The 21047-nt window shown below is 44.9% G+C and overlaps 2 protein-coding genes across 5 annotated transcripts in view; one reads left to right on the plus strand and one right to left on the minus strand.

The window, feature by feature from the left end:
* immp2l (inner mitochondrial membrane peptidase subunit 2) overlaps positions 1–21047 on the plus strand; it is a 124777-nt gene that overhangs the window by 76336 nt on the left and 27394 nt on the right. The window lies entirely within an intron of this gene.
* Positions 7787–21047, minus strand: part of lrrn3a (leucine rich repeat neuronal 3a) — a 20894-nt gene continuing 7633 nt past the window's right edge. Inside the window, exons 1-2 of one of the 2 annotated variants that reach the window (XM_084364729.1) lie at positions 20274–20358; positions 7787–13807 (exon numbers count right to left, since the gene is read on the minus strand). In XM_084364729.1, the coding sequence (XP_084220855.1) occupies positions 11338–13443 (2106 nt within the window). In that variant the 5' untranslated portion in view covers positions 13444–13807; positions 20274–20358 and the 3' untranslated portion in view covers positions 7787–11337. Of the gene's footprint in view, positions 13808–20273; positions 20359–21047 lie in introns of those variants that run through there. The other variant, XM_084364728.1, reaches the window with a different exon arrangement.

The raw sequence follows: 21047 nt of genomic DNA on the forward strand, positions 1-21047 counted from the left end.
TATCATCCTAAAATCAACCAGAAAACAGCTCAACACGTTAGCATCTGGTAAAACAAACGGCATTAAACAAATAGGCGAGGTCCTCAGAAATCAGCTCATGATGTTTCTCTGAGGTGCAGAGAAGAGTCGCTTTTAAATCCATAAAATTAATCTTTCATCTTGTTAATGAACAAAACAACCATCTGTACAGAGGGAGGTAGATAAAGGGGGAGACTTTTTTTTATTCCTGTGTATCAGAGGTGGAAGAGAAGCTGCCAAACAGCTCAGTTTATAGCTCCATGTAGTCTCTGGATGCTGTTTCCCTCTCTGAACGCTCCACTAGCTCAGTGTGAAAGATAAATCACCCTCTTCTGGACTTTGTATAGGCTTAAATGAGCTTTTTCTAAAACCTCACAGCATCGCTTTAAACATTTATTGACAATAGCACGCTGGCCTGACTTGGCGTGCTGCAGGGTCTTTCTCTCAGCAGATACGTCTGGTGATGAATTCAGGTCATTTTCGCCCCAGGACAGCGACTCTTACACTGCAGCTCAATGTCCGTCCAATGTTTTCTCTTCAGGTTTTCAGCATTAAGGAGCGATTGATGGATCTTTTTTCTCTTTGCATCGCCAGTCTGGGAAGTGGAAAGACTATCTGTCGGCAGCGAGAGTTGTCTCCTGCTACAGTACACCCACACTCAATAGGAGGGGTGGAAATGACCGCTCGGCCTCCAAAAGTACACCTTGGAGCAGATGAACTCAGGCAAGTCATTATGTCATCGATCCCTGGAGCTCTTAACCAGCAGGCAGAATTCACTCCGGTCCAGACTCTCCCATTGATCACACCGGCCGGCGGTTACGTAAGGTGACAAATCGAACGGCGTGCACACAGCGACTGAGGCGTCCTCCGGTCTGGAGGAGCGGACAGACGTTCAGGTTGTTCCTCTTCTCAGTTGTTCCCCTTCACATGCAGTTATGTCTGGGGCTACAGGATGGCTTGGATGTTTGAGATCAGGTGGTTATACATGTAGTTGGTCTCTGGTAGAATTAGGTTAAGCTGGGAGTCCAATGCAGTCGCAAACTGGACAGACTTGTTTCTTCGCCCCATTACTTCGCAGTCATCCAGTGATTTTTTTGGCATTTAATGAACATACCATCTTCATCTGCAGCTCATTTTGCTCGGGCTTTTGTCTCTGGCTTGGCTGGAAATGTTTTTTAAATTCTCAGCTGGTTTTAACGTTCAGGTAAACTCTGTCGTAGTACAGCCTGCGGCATGTCGATGAATCCAGCGCTGCTTCCCCAGGTGTACCATCCAGGTTCCTGTTGGCAGTGGGGCAGCGAGGCAGCAGAGGCTTCTGGGTTTTGTACACGGAAATGCAGTCAAACAGCGTTCAGTGTTGTTTCCTGGACAGGTTTTTATCAATAAAGGGTGGATTTTGCCTGCAGTTTGATAGAAATATCAGAGGCGCTCTTCTCCCCGGCTGCTTCGTCTCTGTAGAGGCGTCTCGTACCAGCCTCCCCCTGCTGAGGCCGCAGGACGAGTCGTGTTCAGAGACTCTGCTTCTGTCTGACTGGCAGACTCTGCTGCTGCTGCATGCACGAGGAGGACTGCTGCTTTGACTTGTGTCTATATTTAGCCACGCTCTTACCTAAAAGAATAGAGATTTCAGAGGATATAAATGGATAATTGGGATGTTTGATCTCTCAGACTGTGTCATCTTTAAGATTGTCATCTCGGGGCTTAAGCTTCCAGTCTCTGATTGATTTGGTGAGTCATTGCATTGTTTTTTCAGCCTGGTGAGCTTGGTTATTTACAGATTTACAGCATGGAGATGAGAAACATGTCATCTCATACAAAACATTTTTTATGAATTGTGCTGGCTGCTCTTAACTGGCCTTCTGAGGCCTTTGTCAGAGGCAGCGATCATATTTGATATGATAACGTGGTTCATTTATGACCTGAGTTTTGAATTTGCACAGCAGCAATCTCAATGTGCAGCGGATCAGGTAGTGCTGTGTGAAGGGACGACGATATGATCGAATAGTATCAATAAGATGAAGCAGAGTGAACCTGGAGCTGTGGGCCCACTGTGGGTCTGAGGTGGCAGAGCTGTGGTCTTTTTCGTTTGGATGTGTGTACATTGGAGATGTTCTGCTTCCTCAGTTGTTAAAATCAAGGATAAAATGAGTGTGCAGCGTTTTGGCGTTTGATAAGCCTTAAAACTCATGAATGTTTTACTCAACCTGACCTTCTGCATTGTATATCATCTTCTCACTGGTAGCAGCAACCCTCCCACACCATCTGAGACACCTGTATATTGTTAAAGCAGTTACTGGTCAGCCTGAGAGCTCTGTTTCAGTCCAGCAATGCTTTACTAACTTGACGTGTTTGCTCCACAGAACCATCGGTCATCGGTCTTCTTGCTCTTTTTGTTTTGGTTCCGTGGATCACAGCATCCTGACTCGGTTCTCCTCCTATCTCTCAGATTGGAGATCGTCTGTGTCACTTGGTCCCTACATGTTGTGCCTCAAGGTTTTGTCTTCCCTAAATCATGTCATCAGCTAAATCCGCTGTATTTCCTTTCACTGTTACGCTGATGATATCCAGGTGTATGTCTCTTTTAAACCTGGTGAGATAAACAAACTGTTAAACTGTTAAAATAACTTTTAACAGCGAAACTCAGATAAGGCTGAGGTCTTTATCGTTGCTCCAGGGAAGCTCGGTTTCTTCTACTGGCTGTGTTTTGATAAACATGAGTCCATTGACACACACGTTTTATCTGAGGAACATTGCTAAACTCAGGTCTATTGTATCACAGCCTGATGACTCATGCTGTTATATAATCGCTGCTAGACTACTGCAGTTCTCTGTACACCTACAGTACCTCAGTGAGTCGTCCCTGGAGCTTCTTCAGTTAATCCACGACGCTGCTGCAGTTGTTGACCAGGTCCAGCAAGATGACTCGCATATCTCCAGTGTTATGTTCTTTACATTAGCTTCTTGTTAAGGTCAGGATTCAGGGAGGACTGGTTGTCCCCACACTCAACTAAAAACACTTTAAAGTGTTGGACACACATCCTGTGGACACTGATTGGTTCAAAGGCCACGAGCATAAAGCCAGGAAAAATTGAATTGTCATGTTCACGTGATCTCTGCCTCGCAAGGTAACTACTTCACACTCAGCTGGAGCCGTTTCCCCCCCGCCAGTTATTTATTTATAACCACAGTCTTCTGTCAGTGGTCAGTTGGAGTGTCCCAGTATAAACCTTCCACTGGGCAGCTTCACTGAGGAGTAATTCAGCCTAAAGCACTCCCCTCCGAGCCTCAGTGTCATCAGATTGAGTGCCATCAGTGTGAAGGCTGTGGCGGCGACGGACCAGCGCTGAGAAAAGTGCTGCCAGTCGGGCTCAGATTCAGATCTATGCTTTTAAAAAGCTTTCATGTCCAGACGCATGTTTACAGCCCTGCATCGCTGAAACGTCCACAGCTGAAGGCACTCTTAAGAGCTCCACTTGAGACCAAAATACATTCATAAAAGAAACTATTATTCTCAGAGGAGGAGCTCTCTGGACAACTTTGACTCCCTCAGAACCATGAGACTCCTTACTGTTCTTTATTCTTTTAAAGATCTAAAAGATGAGCCGAGGTTGAAGCTTTAAACTGGAGTTATTTGTCCCACTAATGGCTCCGATTGTTCGGCAGACGCCTGCTGTGCATGGTGATGACATTTGGCCGATCAGTAATGAGCAGAGCTAACGGAGCAGCGCCGTTCGGCAGGACGGCACCGCTCGCTACAGCCCGGTCTTAATTTTCCTCTAATCTTCCTCCCTCACCTTGGCTCCCAGCTCTAATCACTGCACTAGGAGGAAGCCAGCGTCTAAATGAAGCAGCTTACTGGGTGATTAGGAAAAGGTAAATTATTCATTACAGAATGTGTAATCATAGAGCAGCCTTTGGTGGTGGATGAGGGAATTCAGGGTCCGCTCTCCAGGAGCAGGACCACACCCCTCCCTCCCTCCACCACTGACGGCAGCCATGAGGAACCTGAGAGATGAAAGGAGCCACAGAGAGGTTAGGGAGCTGTGGCAAATCCACAGGTAATAAACTACAGCCCTGAAAGCAGCTCGTTAGCTGCAGTCGTGATTTTCTCTTTTAATGATGCACTGCCAGACTCTCATGTTCAGTTTTCAGGGTGGTATTTCAGTCTTGGAAACATGCTCTGAGACTCCACAGACCCCAGCAGCTCGCTGTCTGGAGCTGTTCGTTCAATTTCTGTGGTCAAAATGTGGTCAGAACTCTACGGGTGGTCACTTCGTATGCAGACATCGTTTTCTCGATGGAGAACATTTCTCAGACTGTTAGCTCTCAGGTCAGACTCAGGTGTGATCCACAAGTGTCTGATTCAATTAAAACTCTGGTCTGGTGTTTGCATCCAGTGGAGCTGTGAAATTTAAAGGCTTACTCATCACTGGATAATGTGGCTGGTTGAGAGTCATCTGCCACAGCACAGACATGAGTCTCTCTAATGAAAATGAAGCATATTGTTTGAAAATACATCTAGTTTGACTTCAGTCCCACTTTTGTGTGGTTTGTCCAAGTTTGTTTGAGTGCAGCGTCGTTGTTTTTACCCCAACAGAAGCCGGGGGGCGGCGGTGAGCACACCTGAATAAGAATTGGAACATTCTTCTTCAGGTGTTGCTCAGACATGTTTGTCTTGCTGTTTCTTTTGGTTCAGGTGTAACGAGGACGTGTTTGTTTTCTGTTTGGAGCTGGAACCATGACGGGACGCAGACCAGGCAAGCACGATGAGCTCCTCTGGCTCTCCTGCTGGGGTCTGGATGCAATAATACCAAAAATAGGTGTCATCCAAGCCTCCTGAAGCCCTGAGAGCCCAAATTGATTTGAAAAGATGTTATCTACCCCCTGGGCATGCCGAGGAGCTTGTGCTCCCACTTCAGACGGGGCATGTGCTAACGCCTTCAGCTCAGCAGCCACAGTGAAGATTTCAGCTTTAAAAAGGCCGTAAATAACATCTTGGTTATTATTGAAATAATAACTTAATAAGCCTTATAAGCTTTTTTGATGAGCAGCGAGTGTTTTGTGAATGTTTTAGCCCTGCGCTTTGCCTGTCAGGCTACATTAAGGACTCATCCTCTGACTTTCACTGAAGATGCAAATACAGCATTATCTGTTGAGATTGTTACCTTGGAAATAGCAGTGGGCCTGAAGTTACTGTAATGCCAGACACTTCTTCCAGTGCATTCAACTGGATCTCTCACTTCACTAGTACGACACGTTGTCATAATCCTGCAGAAGAAGCTCAAAAATCAAGGTCAGTTAAACAATCGAGGAAACTCTAAGCCGGCAGAGTGCCCCCGAGCAAAGCGCTGATCCTGCAGGAGTGTGTTACAGCTGTTCAGTGACCACCGGTGGAGGACTGGCTGTATCTGGCAGCTTCCTCTGTGACTGTGTGTATCTGCGCGACTGTGAAACAGAATGTCCTGAGTCAGTGTTTCCCGGAAAAGATTTAAAAAAGTAACGGCCACCGCGGAGCCAAGGAGAACAAAAAAATAAGTCGGAGGAAGTCATTAATCAGCCTGAATGGTTTTCTGCTTCTCTACTGGAAATAACCTTGTCTTGTAAGTGACTGCTATCTGCTTCAGTTTATCAGCAGAGGTTAAGTGCACACTCGCCATCTGCGACTCTCCATCATGAGACAGTAATAAAAGCTCAAAAAGCTTCGTGCTCCAAGATCACCCAAAGTCAGCGGTGTTGTTTTAGCCTAATGGGCCGGTGAGCGCGAGAATAATTACTTAAAGCCCGGGAGGTTCTGCATGAGGAAAGTTAGATAAATGTGAGGCTGTTTCTAGTTTTACTTACCCCGAGCAACAAGCTGCAGGCCCGGCCTAAATACCGAATGTTTGTAATGGGGTAATAATTCATAAGAGAAATCGTTTCGGGTTCATTTTAGCCGCTAACATGAAGCAGAAAAATGGGACATTTTAAAAGCGGAAGCGTTGTAATGAGAGGTATTAGTACACTTCAGCCAGGATCGTTAGGCTGTTTTCATGGATTATTAGCTGAAAATGAAATGGAGGACGAGTGGCGGGTAAACACTGGTAATGTAATCACATAAAACGACTACAGATATGATTCTGGGACTAAACGTGCAGTCAGAGCTCATTAAGCTCGGCGGCTGGGCTTGTTTTTTTGTCTTTTTATTGTATTTAAAAGTGTAGATGTTCTTCAGTCTTTGATGAGTCTCTGATCTTCCTCTCTCATAACATCGACTCAAATCACAAAGCAGTTTGTCGCTGCCTCGTCTGTTTCATTCCTCAAACACATCGCAGCATCTTTAACAGGAACGATTGTGCAGCAGAGGAGTTTTGAATTTCCACCATCGAGCGGCTGCTCTAACTCCTCTCACGTTGCTGGTGGAGGAGGAGTAAAGCTGATCCAGTACCTCAGGGCCTGAAGCCCGCTGCTACAAAGAGCCCATTGAGTCAGCTCATTAATGCACAACCTTAAAGCCAACGACTGATTGTAGAAAATATTCCAGCATGTGTGAATCCTTCCCCGCAGTAAATCTTGGCGGATAGTTTCTTCACTCTCCATGGAAATTGTCGCTTTGAATTAGGATGCTGTGACTGCACATATTCACTCAACCAACCAGCCAACCAACCAGCCAACCGCTGCCCTGCAAGACGCTACAGTTCAGTGATGACTGATTATGTGTGGAGTTATATGAAGAGTTTAGAAGTGACCGGATGAAGCTGGACATGGATATCATTCAGTTCAAAGTATATCAGAACAAAATCAGGGCTGCAACTAAATATTTTCTCTTTCATTCTGACTCATTTTCACTGTTGATTGTCTGTTGATTATTCACTTGATTAATAGATTAGTTGTTTGGTCAGTGTTCCCAAAAGCCCAAGACGGCGTCCTCAAATGTCTTGTTTTGTCCACGACCCAAAGACATTCAGTTGGCTGTCAGAGGAGGAAGAAATGTTGACTCTTTTTTTAAGAAATTACTCAGAACTGATTAATGGAGGATCAAAATAGTTGGTGATTGATATAATAGTGGACAACTATCAATCAATCAATCAATCAATCAATCATTAAACTGTGATTCTGACGAGCATGTCAAAACTATTTATTTTAAAAAGTCGGAAGATAGAGAACAGAGCTAAACTCCACTGTTTGACAAACCCTCACTAGGAATAAGGTTTGGAGGATGAAACAAGGAGGACAGCAGGGAGGTAGGAAGAGAGGAAAGGATTTAAAGGAACAGGAAGGACCGAAGGAGGAAAAATACTGGAGATGAATTCAGACCATTTGTACCTTTTAGCTCTCAACGACGGAGACAGCCGGCAGCGGCTAAAGACGGCTTTTGTTATAAAATGTTTAAAACCTTTTCAACCTCTGATCTTATCTTCATGCTTTGAAGACTCATGTAAAGCAGATTTCAGTGTCACATGTCTTGTTTGGGCATTCAGGGGCTCCGTAGTGAGCGTGATGACACCGTCATGTTCTAACGATTGGTTCGTTAAGGAACCTCGTGGTTTCTTCTTCTGGTCCAACGGGCGATGGTTGTAGAGCTGCATTTGTTGTTCATGTTCAACGGATCGTATGTTTTTTATAACCTTTATATTTACTCTCTGAACTTTTCTGGACATATAAGTGGTCAGTGAATGAACTATAGGATTACACCTGAACACAGAGGATAATATAATAATGTAACTTGCTTAGTGAAGGTCAGATGGAGACAAAAATTCAAAGAGAAGTCTAAAACAACCAAGTGCATCTTTTTAATTAAAAATAACAACAACAACAACAAAACAAAACTTCCTGAGGTTCTTTCAAAGCTCACAGTAAAACAAAATAGATAAATTTGATTGGCGTTTTTTAAAAATACTGGTACTTTTAGCCATTCTCAGATAAAACAAATGTAAATTTGGGACTTTAAATGAGCCAGACTGAAACTTAAAGTTGTCCTGAATCAAATGCTGTAGGGAGCTTTAATGCTGACTGCTAGAATAGGTGAGGAAAAACAAAATAGATACAGAAGAGTCAGGTGCCCCAAAAATGCTGTATACTGTAGGTAACAGTTGCTAAAAGCAAAAAGAAAAAAATACGGATGACTCTGTTCTCTCAACGGTACCTTCACTAATCAGTGAGTGCAGCACTGAGACATATGGAGTGAGGTACAAGTACAGTACTTCCAATACTTACTCAGATGTGGAGGAAGAAGAGGAGAACCTTTTAATTGCAGTGTGAAACATAAGTTACTGTCCTCGAATAAATGAGTTATTTTCCGGCTGTTAAGAGAAGTGACTGATGACGGTGATAATCAGAAATGGCTCGTTAATTCTCCCAGTCTGGCCTCAGATATCATCCTTCAGGTTCAGAGCAGATCGAATCTGTACACTTGTCGTGCTCGTTATTAACGAGCAGGCGTGTTTCTGCGAGGAAAATCATCAGTGAGTTAATCATGACTGCAGCGGAGCTACGCCCACCTCTGATTGGCTGTTGCTGAAGGACGCAGGGATTCAACAACAAACTCCCACAATGTGACACCCGCAGTCTTTATTAACATCATCTGTTCTGTTGAGCAGCATCTCATTTACCGCCGGTAGCTCGCTGATGAATGGAGGTGTGTGCTGGGGATATTAGCGGCTTCCTACACAAACATGAGATGGCTGCGTATCGTTGGTAGCTACAGCTACGAGGGATGGGGAGCACACTGGGAAAGACGGTCCTGGACCGCCATGTGGTTCTGTGGTCTCAGCTGAACCACGGAGCAGAGTAGCTATTATTTAATAGCCGCTCTCGAGGTGTGTCTGTGGGGATGTTGGTGTTTTGGTCCCATGAATGTATCATTTAGACCCGGATACGGCAGCGCTGCTCAGTCCAGACTGAAATATCTCCACTTTCCAGCTGTTGGACGGATTTATACATTCATGATCTCCAGAGGACGAGTTGTAACTAAATTTCACTTTGGTTAATGAACGATGACATTCCCATCAGATTACCCTTTAATGTCGGGATAATCAGCAACTAAATTACATTATTAAAATATTGAGCAGATTGATGCTCCCCAGAAGATGAACCTCCATTTTAAAGCAACATGAGCGTTGCACCACACTCAGGCTTTGAGACATGTAACAGTTTTTGCAGAGATCTTAAAAAACTTATAGCTGTTTTCCACCAAAACCTGTTTTCTGATATTCATGGTCCCCAGATGATTCATCTTAAAATGTTCTTTAACCTCCTCTAACATCACCACCTTCCACCTAAATGTCCCTGTGACCTTTCCTCTATCCTCAGGAGACACTTTGCATGTTCAGTCCAGTTGCTGGTAGGTCTTTAAGAGCGGTTAAATTGTCATGATGTTGATTTTTATGTTATAGTGAACTTTATAATCGTGTGAGGGTTTGTGCTGTTAGTTAGAGTAGTGTACTGTTAGAGTCCTGACGGGGCAGATTTGACTCCTGGTTTCAATTTCACTGGGTGGATTTAATTTAACCTTCCAGTTGGTGTGGATGCTGCGTGGAAATCCATTCCTGTTGGAGACATTCCCTCTGGATCTGCCACAACACATCGCGTGTGCGCCCTCAGCAGCGAGCAATTACTCACTTGGAGGAGCGGGTGTTTTTTTTGGGGGGGGGGGTTATGTATTGGCATTTATTTTCATTTTTTGACAGTTTAGAAACGAATCAGATGCTCCGATTTTTATTTTGTTTTTGCCGCGAGGATTACACATTGACATATCACTCGCTCCTCTCAGCAGGGATGAACCAGAGTTGAACCCAGCAGCACAGGTGAGGAAGCGCAGGAAAATGAAAAGCCTCTAAAGCGAGCTGTCATCTTCTTTATATAATCCTTCCTTTCCCATGCAGCTGCTCTCCTAAACACCCAGAATACTCTCCGCCGTACAGTACTGAAGGAGCAGAGCCCACGCCTGGTTATCTTTTAGAGGAGAGCGCAGCACATCAGTAACATCAGCCCTGTGAGGCGTCAGCCGCTGTCGTCCTCTGTCCTGTTTGAGACTGAAACTACTTTGTCCTGGTTTTGTGGTCCATTTGTCTCCCTCTGCTCTCGCAGCTCGATGCGAGGCGCTTAACAAACGAGCCCAATAGTTGCTGAGCTGTTCCTGCGACGGCGGCGGTGTCTCTCCAGGGTCACACGGGGAAGGGGATGGCTTGGGCGCCGCGTTCTTGCTGACCTATTCACTACCTGCCTCTAATGGGTCATATTTTAGCTCCTGTGGCGGTGACAAATGGCCACGCTCTAAAAGCCCTGTCCGAGGTGCTGAAACTCGGTTGATCTATGACTGAGTCTCGCTGATAAATGCCTCCCATCAGTTTGCGCGTGACGCCGATTCATCACCTGGCTGAGGTTTGTGTTGGGAATCCATATTGGATTTTTAATGAAAGAGAATATAATGCAATTCAAAGTCAATGGGTTTGCCAATGTCCTCGGACTTTACGCACACACATACCCATTAAGGTACATGCACACATCCTTGTACACACACACACACACACACACACACACACACACACAAAAAGCCCATCTCACAGGCTCGTTGTGCTGTTTGAGATTGCATTGCATTTCCCTAACAGTGTTAGAGCGTCTGTCTTGAAGGGCAGCTGCTGTAATTGTGTTTGTCCACGGCAGATCTCACACCTCTGCCGCTGTGTGATTCAGACAGCGACACAACAAGATTTATGAACCTCATCCGTACAAATTAATGTCATACATTTCTTCTTCGTGTTTTCGTGGCAGTGGACGTGTGTTTCGTTGCAGGAAGTGTCCAAAATTGGACGGAAAATAATTGTAGTTATAAGACACCACACAGTTTTAATGAAAAATGTATTTGTTCATAAAATTGTTTACATTATAGTCGGTTTTATTGACCACTAGACTAACAAGGTTTTTTTCTGCCATTATAAACTATCTTCGCTTGGCACCATTTAATGTAACACAGCAAGGAAAAATGCTATTTGCAGACATCAAAGCCGTCTCAACAAGGTATTTAAGACAGAGTAGTTCCTGTGCTGTGCTTTACTCTGGTTGCACTGCATGAATGACCAGTAGCCATGTAGATTATAGTCAAGATATCTGCCTGATTAAGCTTGTTATAATGACACAAGTTTGAAATACAAAATAGTCTCTGCTTTTAGCCGGTTACATAAATGTGTATGAACTTTCCTCCGATGCCACCTAAGCGTGAGTTCCAGTGCAAAATGTCCCGTCAAAAGTTCTGAAAAGAGGGCACGAAAATTACCTTGTCCAGTGTCCATCACTCTTCATCTCCACTTAATCCCAAAGTGCTTTTACAGACAAGGACGTTTCTTACATGGAGTCGTCCTGTAAGTCTATTACAGTCGCCCTCACCTTGACCCCAGACACACCGAACTCCAGGAAAGAATAAGAGGAGGAGGAGTGAGAGCTAGGAATCAGCATGGCTTCAGCCGGGTCTGCTATCAGTTTCCTGTAAAACACTTGGCTATACAGAGACGTATAGACGACAGAGCACGCCACAGCAACCACAATAAAAAACACTGCACAAGAAGCCATCACCAGACTGTCCCAGTTCTCAGATTTCTCCCTCGGGACCGCTGCCTCCTTTGTGGTCACGTTGACACAGTCCCTGCTGTATCCGGGCTGTGCTGCAGTGACCTCAACACAGACCTGGTAGCGAGTGGAAGGCTTCAGCTGTTTGATGCGATACTCTTTGACATCAGCAGGAAGCCTGGCTCTGAATGGCATCAAGAGGCGACTGCCGTCGGATAAAATTGACCAATTTAGTTGTGATACCAAACCACCTGTGCTCTCCCAGGAAACCATCACAGAATGAGTCTGGACAGATGTGATATATACATGTAAAGGTTGCTTTGAAGGCTGGGCAATGTATCCATCCACCGCAACAGTCACAGACCTCAGGTCTGCCCCGACAAGATTGTGGGCGATGCAGGTGTACGAGCCAGCTTCCTGCTCTGAGGCGTCGTAGATGTCAAAGGTTCCCTCAGGGTGCATGTAATACTTATCAGACACACTCCCAGGCAGGACCCTGTCGCCCGATGGTGTCACCCAGTAGATCTCTGGCTCTGGTTCTCCAAACGCCCGGCAATGCAGTGACACAGAGCTCCCTTTAACGACTTCAGCCCGATCGGGGAGGCTCCCAGGTGAGATCAGAGGAAGGCAGATCTCTGTCATCTCCCTGAAATGCACCTGCCGGACATGCTGGCCTTGGTACTCGGGAGGCTCCACACAGAACAAGGAGTCGGGCTCCATGAAGCGAATGGCGGTCCTGTTCATGTTGATCCAGCGGATGACGCAGTCACAGCGGATGGGGTTGCTGTGCAGACTGACCTCTCGCAGGTTGGGCAGGGAGTCCACAGTGCTGCTGTGCAGCGCGCTCAGAGCGTTGCTGTTCAGCATCAGAGTCTCCAGCCGGGGGAGCTTGTGGAAGGCCCTGGGGTGAATGTAGGACAGCCTGGGATTGTTGGTGGCCTCGATTTTTGTCAACTCTGGCAGGTTGTTCAGGGAAAAACTGTCGATGGATACGAGCTCAGGCATGCTGTTGATACCGAGCTCCTTGAGATGCATCATGTCCATGAAGTCACCTCTCTGGATCCTCTCAATGGGGTTTTTATTCAAATCCAGAAACTTCAGGTTCTGGACTCTCATCAGCGCAGCTCGGGGCACTCGATTGAGCAAGTTGTCAAAAAATGAGATGCTCTCCAGATTCTCAAGGCCTACGAGAGCATTATCTGGAATTTCCGTCAAATTAATCTTGGCGAGCACGAGGCTTCGGAGGTTGGCCAGCGGTTTGAAGTTCATGTCTGACAGCTCGAGGATTGGGTTTTCTCCCAGCATCAATATCTCCAGGTTGGGGAGATGCTGGAACCACTGGCTGTTGATGCTTGTCAATCGGTTTGAATTGAGATGGAGCCTCATCAGCCTGCTCAGGCCCTGGAAGGCTGCGGGGCTAATGGAGAAAATCAGGTTGTGGTTGACGTAGAACTCCTGGAGATTGGGCAGGGACGCGAGGCAGCTGTCAGATAGCTCCTGAATCCAGTTCTCCTCCATGTGGAGTGACAGCAGCTGGGGGAGAGACCCCAGACAAACATCGCTCACAGAGGAAATGTTATTCTGAGACAAGTCAATTTCAGTGATGTTGGCCAAGTAATCCAAAGTTTTCTCCACATTAACGATGTTGTTTGTCTGCAGCAGCAGTACCTGTGTTTCTGAGGGGAGTCTCTCCGGTAGAGCTGAGAGACCCAAGTCATTACAGTCCACTGTGGCTGCCTCGGTGTAAGTAGAGCTCGGTGAGAACCAGGGTCGTATCTCACATCGACACAATGCAGGGCAGTGAGCGGCCCCCTCAGAGGCCAGGACAAAAGCAGCCAGAGACAGCTCAGCCAGGAAACAAGCCACAACTGCTGTCTCCTTCATCTTGGCCCCGTATTCCCTTCAGCCAGTAATTGGCCCTTATGGAGTCAGCTGTTAGCACTGTTAACTTCACAAATAAAAGCTCATTTGTTACTGCAGGAAGACAGAGTGGATTTCTGCTGACGCCTGGTCCCTGAAGCTTTGGCCCTGTTGTCTTCCAGCTTTTGGCAAAGAGAGGCAACCTTTCAGTTCAGTCCGTGCCAGGTTGTCATGCACGCTGCGATATGTCAAGGTCGATGTATCCTTCAGGGAGCGGCGCGTCGCAGCAGAGGGGCGGTTGAGGAATGCTCTGGCTCCGGCTGGGGACGAATCACTCTGCCTTCCATCATTATTATCCTCCGTCGCTGTCACCGGTGTCAGTTTCCATCTGGGGAGAAAGGAGAGAAAAAAGGCCAATAAAACACGGTGCTGTTGAGCTATGAACCCATATTGACATTTAGGAATATTGAGACTTATTAAGTCTTTTCAGCCTCATTTGATTTTATTGCTTTCCCCGCACCGTCGAAATTGTAAGTTATGATTAACTTGACCCTACGTTTATTATTTGACAGGTCTGAAACCAAAAAGGGTACTTGTGAATCTCATTGTATGGCTGAAGGGCAAGAGGACTCTGGCACACGGGCCGGCGTTTTCTTTTTTTTTCAGTCAAAGCTGTAAAATAAAAGTGTCCTAGAAAAGTTGGAGCTCTGAGATGACGCTCAAAAGTACATTAATTCAAGAGGCACAACATCATAAGTCCCATTTTTTTCCACCACGTCGTAATTAACAGAGCTTCACCACCCCCGAACCTCTCTTCTGTTGTGAACGATGCACCTGCACACACTTATCAAATCACCCACACAAAATAACAAGCAGGCAGTTTGCCGCAGCTGATGCACACAACCTCAAGGAGTTGTAGATTCACCAAAAATATCTGTCGAATGAGCTCGCCGCGGGTCTTGTGCTGCGACTGCTCGGCAGCTTTTTGCATAATTCATAAGGCACTGAATCAATGTTGTTGGTACAGGTGACAGGTCTACGGCGGGCTTTGCCTATGTCGACTGCACATATTGATGTTTTGATTAATTTGTGACCTTGAGTGCAGAAGCCACAGCTGAGTGTGCGACAGTAGATGAAGCTGTCGGTAAAGTCTGGAGCAGCCGGCTGCTGATGAGGACGAGCTATGACACTTCATGCATACATTTGGTGGTTATTTAGGGCGGTCTGTGTGTGCAGGTTTGCAAAAACAGATCGAGTTCGTCTCACTTTATTCCCCCTCTGGCTCCCTCTCTCAAAGCTGAGCAGCAACTAAAGCACTTTTACTTAACGACATTGTTCTCCATGACAGTTTTGTCTCAACATTTTCCTGCCAGTGATACTTTATTTAGAATATTTTAGAAGTAAGACCGTGTATATTTACATGTTATCTTTTTTTGCCTTCTTGACCCTGTGCAGCTGGTATTCTGTGTCTAAAGTCTTACCGGCCAACGTTTAGCGGCTGTTTGAACACACTGTTTACACAATTTATGAAAGAAGACAACATTTTGTGGAGAAAGTCCCCAGACTCCCTTAAGAAATCTACCAATTTAGTGATTTGTTGAGTTAGGAGAAACTTTCTAAAGTTTGAGAAACGCTGTCTCTGACAATTTCTTCTTGTAAATTAAGTTCTTTCTTTCTTTGTGTAAAAAAAAACATGGCATCTGTTTCAGTGATGGACGTTTTGATTTGCATGTAGAGCGGGAAGTGTAGAGTCAACAATGTCTTCAGTACTTTACTAAAACAGCTGGCCTCTTTGATTTTTATCCAACGTGACTCAAGTTGTAGGAAATAGTGTATTCGTCGAGGGGTAATTTTCAGCTGTGGATTATATTTGGTACTTTTGTATTTTCACCAGCCGGCGTATCTGTGATTGACTCCAAATAAACTACAGCAGCCATGTTCATGTGTTCAGTGGCACAAAGGAAGAAGATATATCAGGGTTTGGGCCTTTTTATGAAATGACAATAAGAAAGAAAATAAAATACCACCACACCATCTTCTTATGTAAAATTTGAATGCAATTATTGCAATAACATATTCACCTTGATGCAGTTGAGTACTTTGAATGCTCTCTCTCTCTCTCTCTCGATCTTTCTCTGTCTGTCCATAATGGATCCAACAGTGTTACAGGAGTGCAATGCTTTGCAAAACCTACATTACCCACAATGCTTCGGCCACGGAGTGACATCACTGGAGGCAATTTATCAGATTACATGCAGCTTCTTCTGGAGCCACAAAAGGCTTTATACTACTCTTTTTGTAAACAGTGTAATGTTTACATTTTTAAATGACCTTTAACCTCAGTCTGACTGGATGTAGGCTGATGGTATGAGCCTACTACCCCTCTGATGTCTGTGTGTTACTATTTTCAGTATCACTGACGGTAAAACAGCAGCAACGACCTCCGAGCTGACACCCTACACTCTGAAAGGGGCCGTTTACCTGAACACCGGCTCGGTCATGAACCTAAACAAGCCAGCAACTCTTACCAGACACCAGCGTGTTTGTCCGAATGAAAGGTGGTGCAGCGAGATCTTTCTCCAGCACTGAAACGGTGCTGTGGAGACGTGAGACGTGAAGAGCTCTGACTGCAACATGTCAGATCAGAAAAGACTCACGAGTTGTTTTGTCACTTAGCTTAAAGGACTCGTTTGCAGGAAACTGTAATTACCCATTCTGCATAAATCCTCGTTTATTGTTAATTATATGTCATTTTGAATGCACGACTTGTGACGGAGCATTCTCCAACAGGGGACTGCAGTTTTCTTCTTATGTTAACAATCTGAATACTTCCACCATCTCCCTCCCTCTCTCTCTCCAGCCATCTGTGTGAAATATCACACAAAGTTACATCCAAGCTGCTCCGCGACAACAACGTTAGAACAAATCAATCTGCCTTTAACTCCCAGAACTCTTCATTCAGTCAATATATAATGAGGCGACACTGTATATTATAGTGTGTGTGTGTGTGTGTGTGTGTGTGTGTGTGTGTGTGTGTGTGTGTGTGTTTTAGTTCACGTGTTGTCGTCCTGACCTGGCTCGCTTCCATCGGCACTCACTCCTCGGCCGTCTTTGTTTTGCTCTTATGCAACTCATTAAAACCCCTGCAGGCATCCGTCTCCATCGCCCAGAGAGGAGGAAGCTGCTGTACTGTATCTGTCGTTACAGTGTTATGTAAATGCTCCTCCGCAGAGATGGAAACAACACATTTATGTACAGTATTTAGGTAACAACAAAAACAACTTATATGCTAATGAAGCGCGTGGTTTGCATGTTAAATGGAGCGTTTAATACTGGATGTTTTCTCTTTTGATTGGAGAGTGTGCTCTCAGGAGATGCTGCCGTGCACTAATTTAATTTCTCCTGTTTACTTCCGCGACGCTCGCGCACTCATTTCCCTCTTATTACTTAACAATATGAGCCTGCAGTGACTTCCCTCATTTCCCCCTTCATGCACGCACACACACACACACACACACACACACACACACACAAACACTTAAATATAATGGAGATCAGAGTGGTGGCTGACTTTCATGATGCTAAATATAGAGTAACCGTTATGGGTTTTCTGTGGGGAAAGAATGGCAACATGTGGTGACGGTTTACTTAAAAGCCAATTTCATGTAAATGAGATACAGATTCTTATCTAAAGGAAAGGATGACGGCGTCTCCTGGTCGACTGCAGAAAACAAATGTAGCTTAATTGGTGGCAGCGATTCAAATGCAGAACAGCAGGAGGAACAACGTGTGCCGAAAGACATCAGTAGTTTCACTCGTGTTCATTCAACTTCTGTCATCCAAACACGTCCTCGCAGCACAGACTCTCAAAACGACATGTATGACCGGTTGCTCACCGACGGTTCAGATCTTCCCCCGGTCACGTCGTGGATGTTCTCAAAAAGCTTCTATTAAAGCTACTACGAAGAGTTTTTAACTGGTTATGAATCAATTAAATACTGATGCCTCTGTATGACACACATAAGCAAACGAGACCATCAGTGAGAAAGTAGTAGACAGTATTTCTGTTTAGGTTTCTAAGTTAGCCAGTTAACAAGAAGCAGGATGAGATTTTTCTTCAGATAATTTTCTACATTATATTTTGTTACTCTGATGGTGGAAACACCACTTTTGTCCACAGGCGCCTCTAAAAGCAAACAAAATGTCAAAGTTAATAGCAGTAGCTCTAAATTCATGAGACTAGCTGTGCTCCAAACACTTTTTAAGTTTGACCCTCAGAGAGAAATGTCATCATGTTAGTGATTGTTTGTATATTCTCAGCCTCGCCAACGTCGGCTTTTTCACTGGATTGCGTTGAATGTTTTCCTGAGAGTCGGAGAGACCCTGAGGATCATTTAAAACATGTATTCATTTGAATAGTTGTTGCAGAATGTTTACAGGCGTCAAATGAAAAACAATCAATCCTTTTTATACCCAAATAAAGATTATTTCATTTTCAAAAAATCATATCTCCGGTAGTTTTCACTTTCTTGCACCCAGACGTGAAGTTATTTGTTTCTGGAGCTGAAAACTCAACTTTTTACGATATTTGACTGCAGATTTTTCCACTAAGGATTATTTTTATTTCCTTGAATCCTTTCATGTGAAACTGTTCAAGGAGACATATTTTGCTCATTTATTTTGGGTTTCTATTAGAACAGGTTGACGTGCTTTAATGCTCTAATCAGTTTTCTCATGCTGTCCAGTGCAGCAGCGCTGTATATTGGGTTAGGGTTAGAGTACGCTCTGTTTTAGCTCCTGTCTCTTTACGGCCCCGCCTCCAGAATATCCAGTCTCCTCTGATTGGTCAGCTCACACACGCCTGAGCCAGCACTGCAAACCACAACAGAGCAGCTGTGGTGTATCAATTCTTACATGCCAAAATAGCCACGAGGCGTAGATTATGTGAAGGTTACCTGGTGACATAAGTCAGGGAATTAAAGGCGGACTACTGACGAGGCGTTTAAGGAGCAGTGTTTTTTATGGGAGAGAGGAGCTTCTCTTGGTTTGGACTTGCACTCAACATGTAACCAGAGCATCTAGTTGGAGACCAAACTGTCCAAAAGTTATCTTTAAGAAACGCCAAGCTAACAGGATCCAGACCGAGCTGTCTGTCTGCTGACTTCCTGAGCTACGTCAGCACCTCACACAGCTGTGTATCCCTGTAAAGTCCCGGCCTCAGAGGTCAGAGGTTGTAGGTGTGTAGTAATCTGGCCGTGGTGTTAGCCTTCCCTCGCTCACATCACACTCTGCCAGTGCAGCACACAGAGAGAGTCTCCTGCTGTTGATAAAAGTATTTAGTAATGCATTAAACCACCTGCACACAGACCGGAGAGCAGCGCTGTTTCTCCGCCGGGACTGCCGGCCTGAGCACTTTTTTAAGTGCTGAGTATTGACATTCTGAGACGGGATTAAAGCAGCACAAATGTAAAATATTTATGTGTTTCTTATACGGCACAGAGAGAGAGTGAGGCCGAGGGCCGGAGCGCTGCCGTCCTAATGTGGCAGACGTCTCATAAAGTGGTCCCATTCCAACATGTTTTATTCAGCACTCACTGATACACGCGGCCTGCTGCCTCTCTGCAGCGGGATGAAAACCAACTTCAGCTTCCTCCACTAATTTTCATGCTTTTATTGTAACTGATGGATCCCAAGTGAAGACAGTTTTTTACCTGATGGGACGAAATGTTAAAGATCCCAGGAAATGATGTCATTAACTCTTTAAAGGAACAGTTCAACCAACACTGTAAACTCAGTCATCCTCTCCTCCCTCCGTGCTGATGGAAAGTCGGGTGAAGTCTCGTCGTCCACAAAACATTTCTGGAGCTTCACAGTGAAACAAACGTTGCAGCATTGAAGCAGCTGGAGACTTGTTTGTTCAGGAGCAGGTATCAACGTCAAAGGTATCAGTTGGTAAAAAAAGCACGAGCTCGACCGTGTGTCAAGGATGTAAATAACGTATTTTCAGATCAGTTTGGGATTGAATTACACTGGACGAGCTGTATGGAGCCATTTTACATTCTTGTTTTAGTTGTTTTTACGTTTTAAAACAAGTCTCCAGCTACTTCAGCTGTTTCTGTTTCACTGTGAAGCTCCAGAAATGTTTCGTGGACTACAAAACTTCACCCGACTTTCCATCAGCATGGAGGGAGGAGACGATGACTGGATTTTCATTGCTGGTTGAACGAGTCCTTTAAGTTTTTGTAAAGACACAATGTCCTGTTTGCCTCCGTGAATACTGCATCACTGTGAGTGATCATTTTAACGTGTGACAGTGAAACAGTCTGAGGTGAGGTCTGTGGATCCTCACCGGGGATTTTCATTCTGTAAAGTTTTTAATGCTTTGAGATCTGAAAGCTCAGCGAGCCCCAACACATCTGTACGATCCAGATGTTTCCTACATTACGTGTTTGGGGTTTTTTTGCAGTCAAACAGGAAGATGAAGAAAAAGACATCTTTGATACATGCATGAATCTAGCCGATGCTTCCAGTGCACCCAGTACTGAAGACAAGTGGAACAAATGAACAAGATCCGACATATTTATTGATTGAAATTAGCTGTGAACGAATCCAAACATTAGCTTGTAAATCAGATAAATAACGGTCTGCGTCTTCAGACAGAACATGCTTCAGTCTGTAATTAACACTCAGATGTATCTGACCTTTCTCTGTATAGATTTCTTGTTACTAACTCTCCTCCCTGCAGACAGACGCTGTAACGATCATCTGATACTCTCTAATGTTTATTAGCTGCTGTCCTTCAACCCCTCGACCTCCTTTAAAAAGTGTGTTTGAGCAACATGCTGAACACCCACCAGCTCTACGTTTGCAGTCCTGACCCCTCGTCTCAGACCTCTGACCTCCCTGTGGGCAAGAGAAAACTGCATTTTCTCTTCGTGCTACCAACAGAGAAGAGGAAGAGAAAAAAAATGAGCTCATGTACTTTTACCTCCTGAAGGACATCTCATGCAGCAGATCTCAACTTCAAACCAATTTATTTCTAAAGCGTTATCAAAGCTGCTCCAGACAAGATTCTGATGTAAAAATCCATCCGTTTTATCTGCCCGAGCGTCGGCACCGGCCCGGACTCCCTTTGTCCAAATTAGATTCTGCTGTCACAATCTTCCTGCAGCCGGCCCAGTTAATGTTCTGCAAACCTCAGATTCATCCAGCGTTCATTCATGTGTTTGTGTCGTAGGCTACGTACCACACTGACACAGAACGGTCATATCACATTCGTAGTACATGTTTATCACCGGACTGAGAGGTGGAGGGGGTGGGGACAAGTGTCAAACAGCCAGATATTTTTTTAAGGAGACGTCGGGACAGTTTCAGGGGTGAAGTATTTCAAAACATGATGTTTTCCATCACGCTAACCGCGCAACACGCGTGCCAAAACCTAAAAAATGATAAAGTTGCAACGTAAAGTAAAAGTTCTAACTGATTGTGGTTTTGCAGAAACGTTTATTCTGCAGTCGGGTCGATTCAGTCGTTATCAAACCTTCACCAGCTGTAACGAACCAGAAAACACTCTGATCAGTCATTTTAAAATCAAGACAAAAACTGAGCGCGGTCAGAAATCAGAAACA

Source organism: Pagrus pagrus, assembly GCF_965226575.1.
Source record: "Pagrus pagrus genome assembly, chromosome: 10".
NCBI classification, from domain to species: Eukaryota; Metazoa; Chordata; class Actinopteri; order Spariformes; family Sparidae; genus Pagrus; species Pagrus pagrus.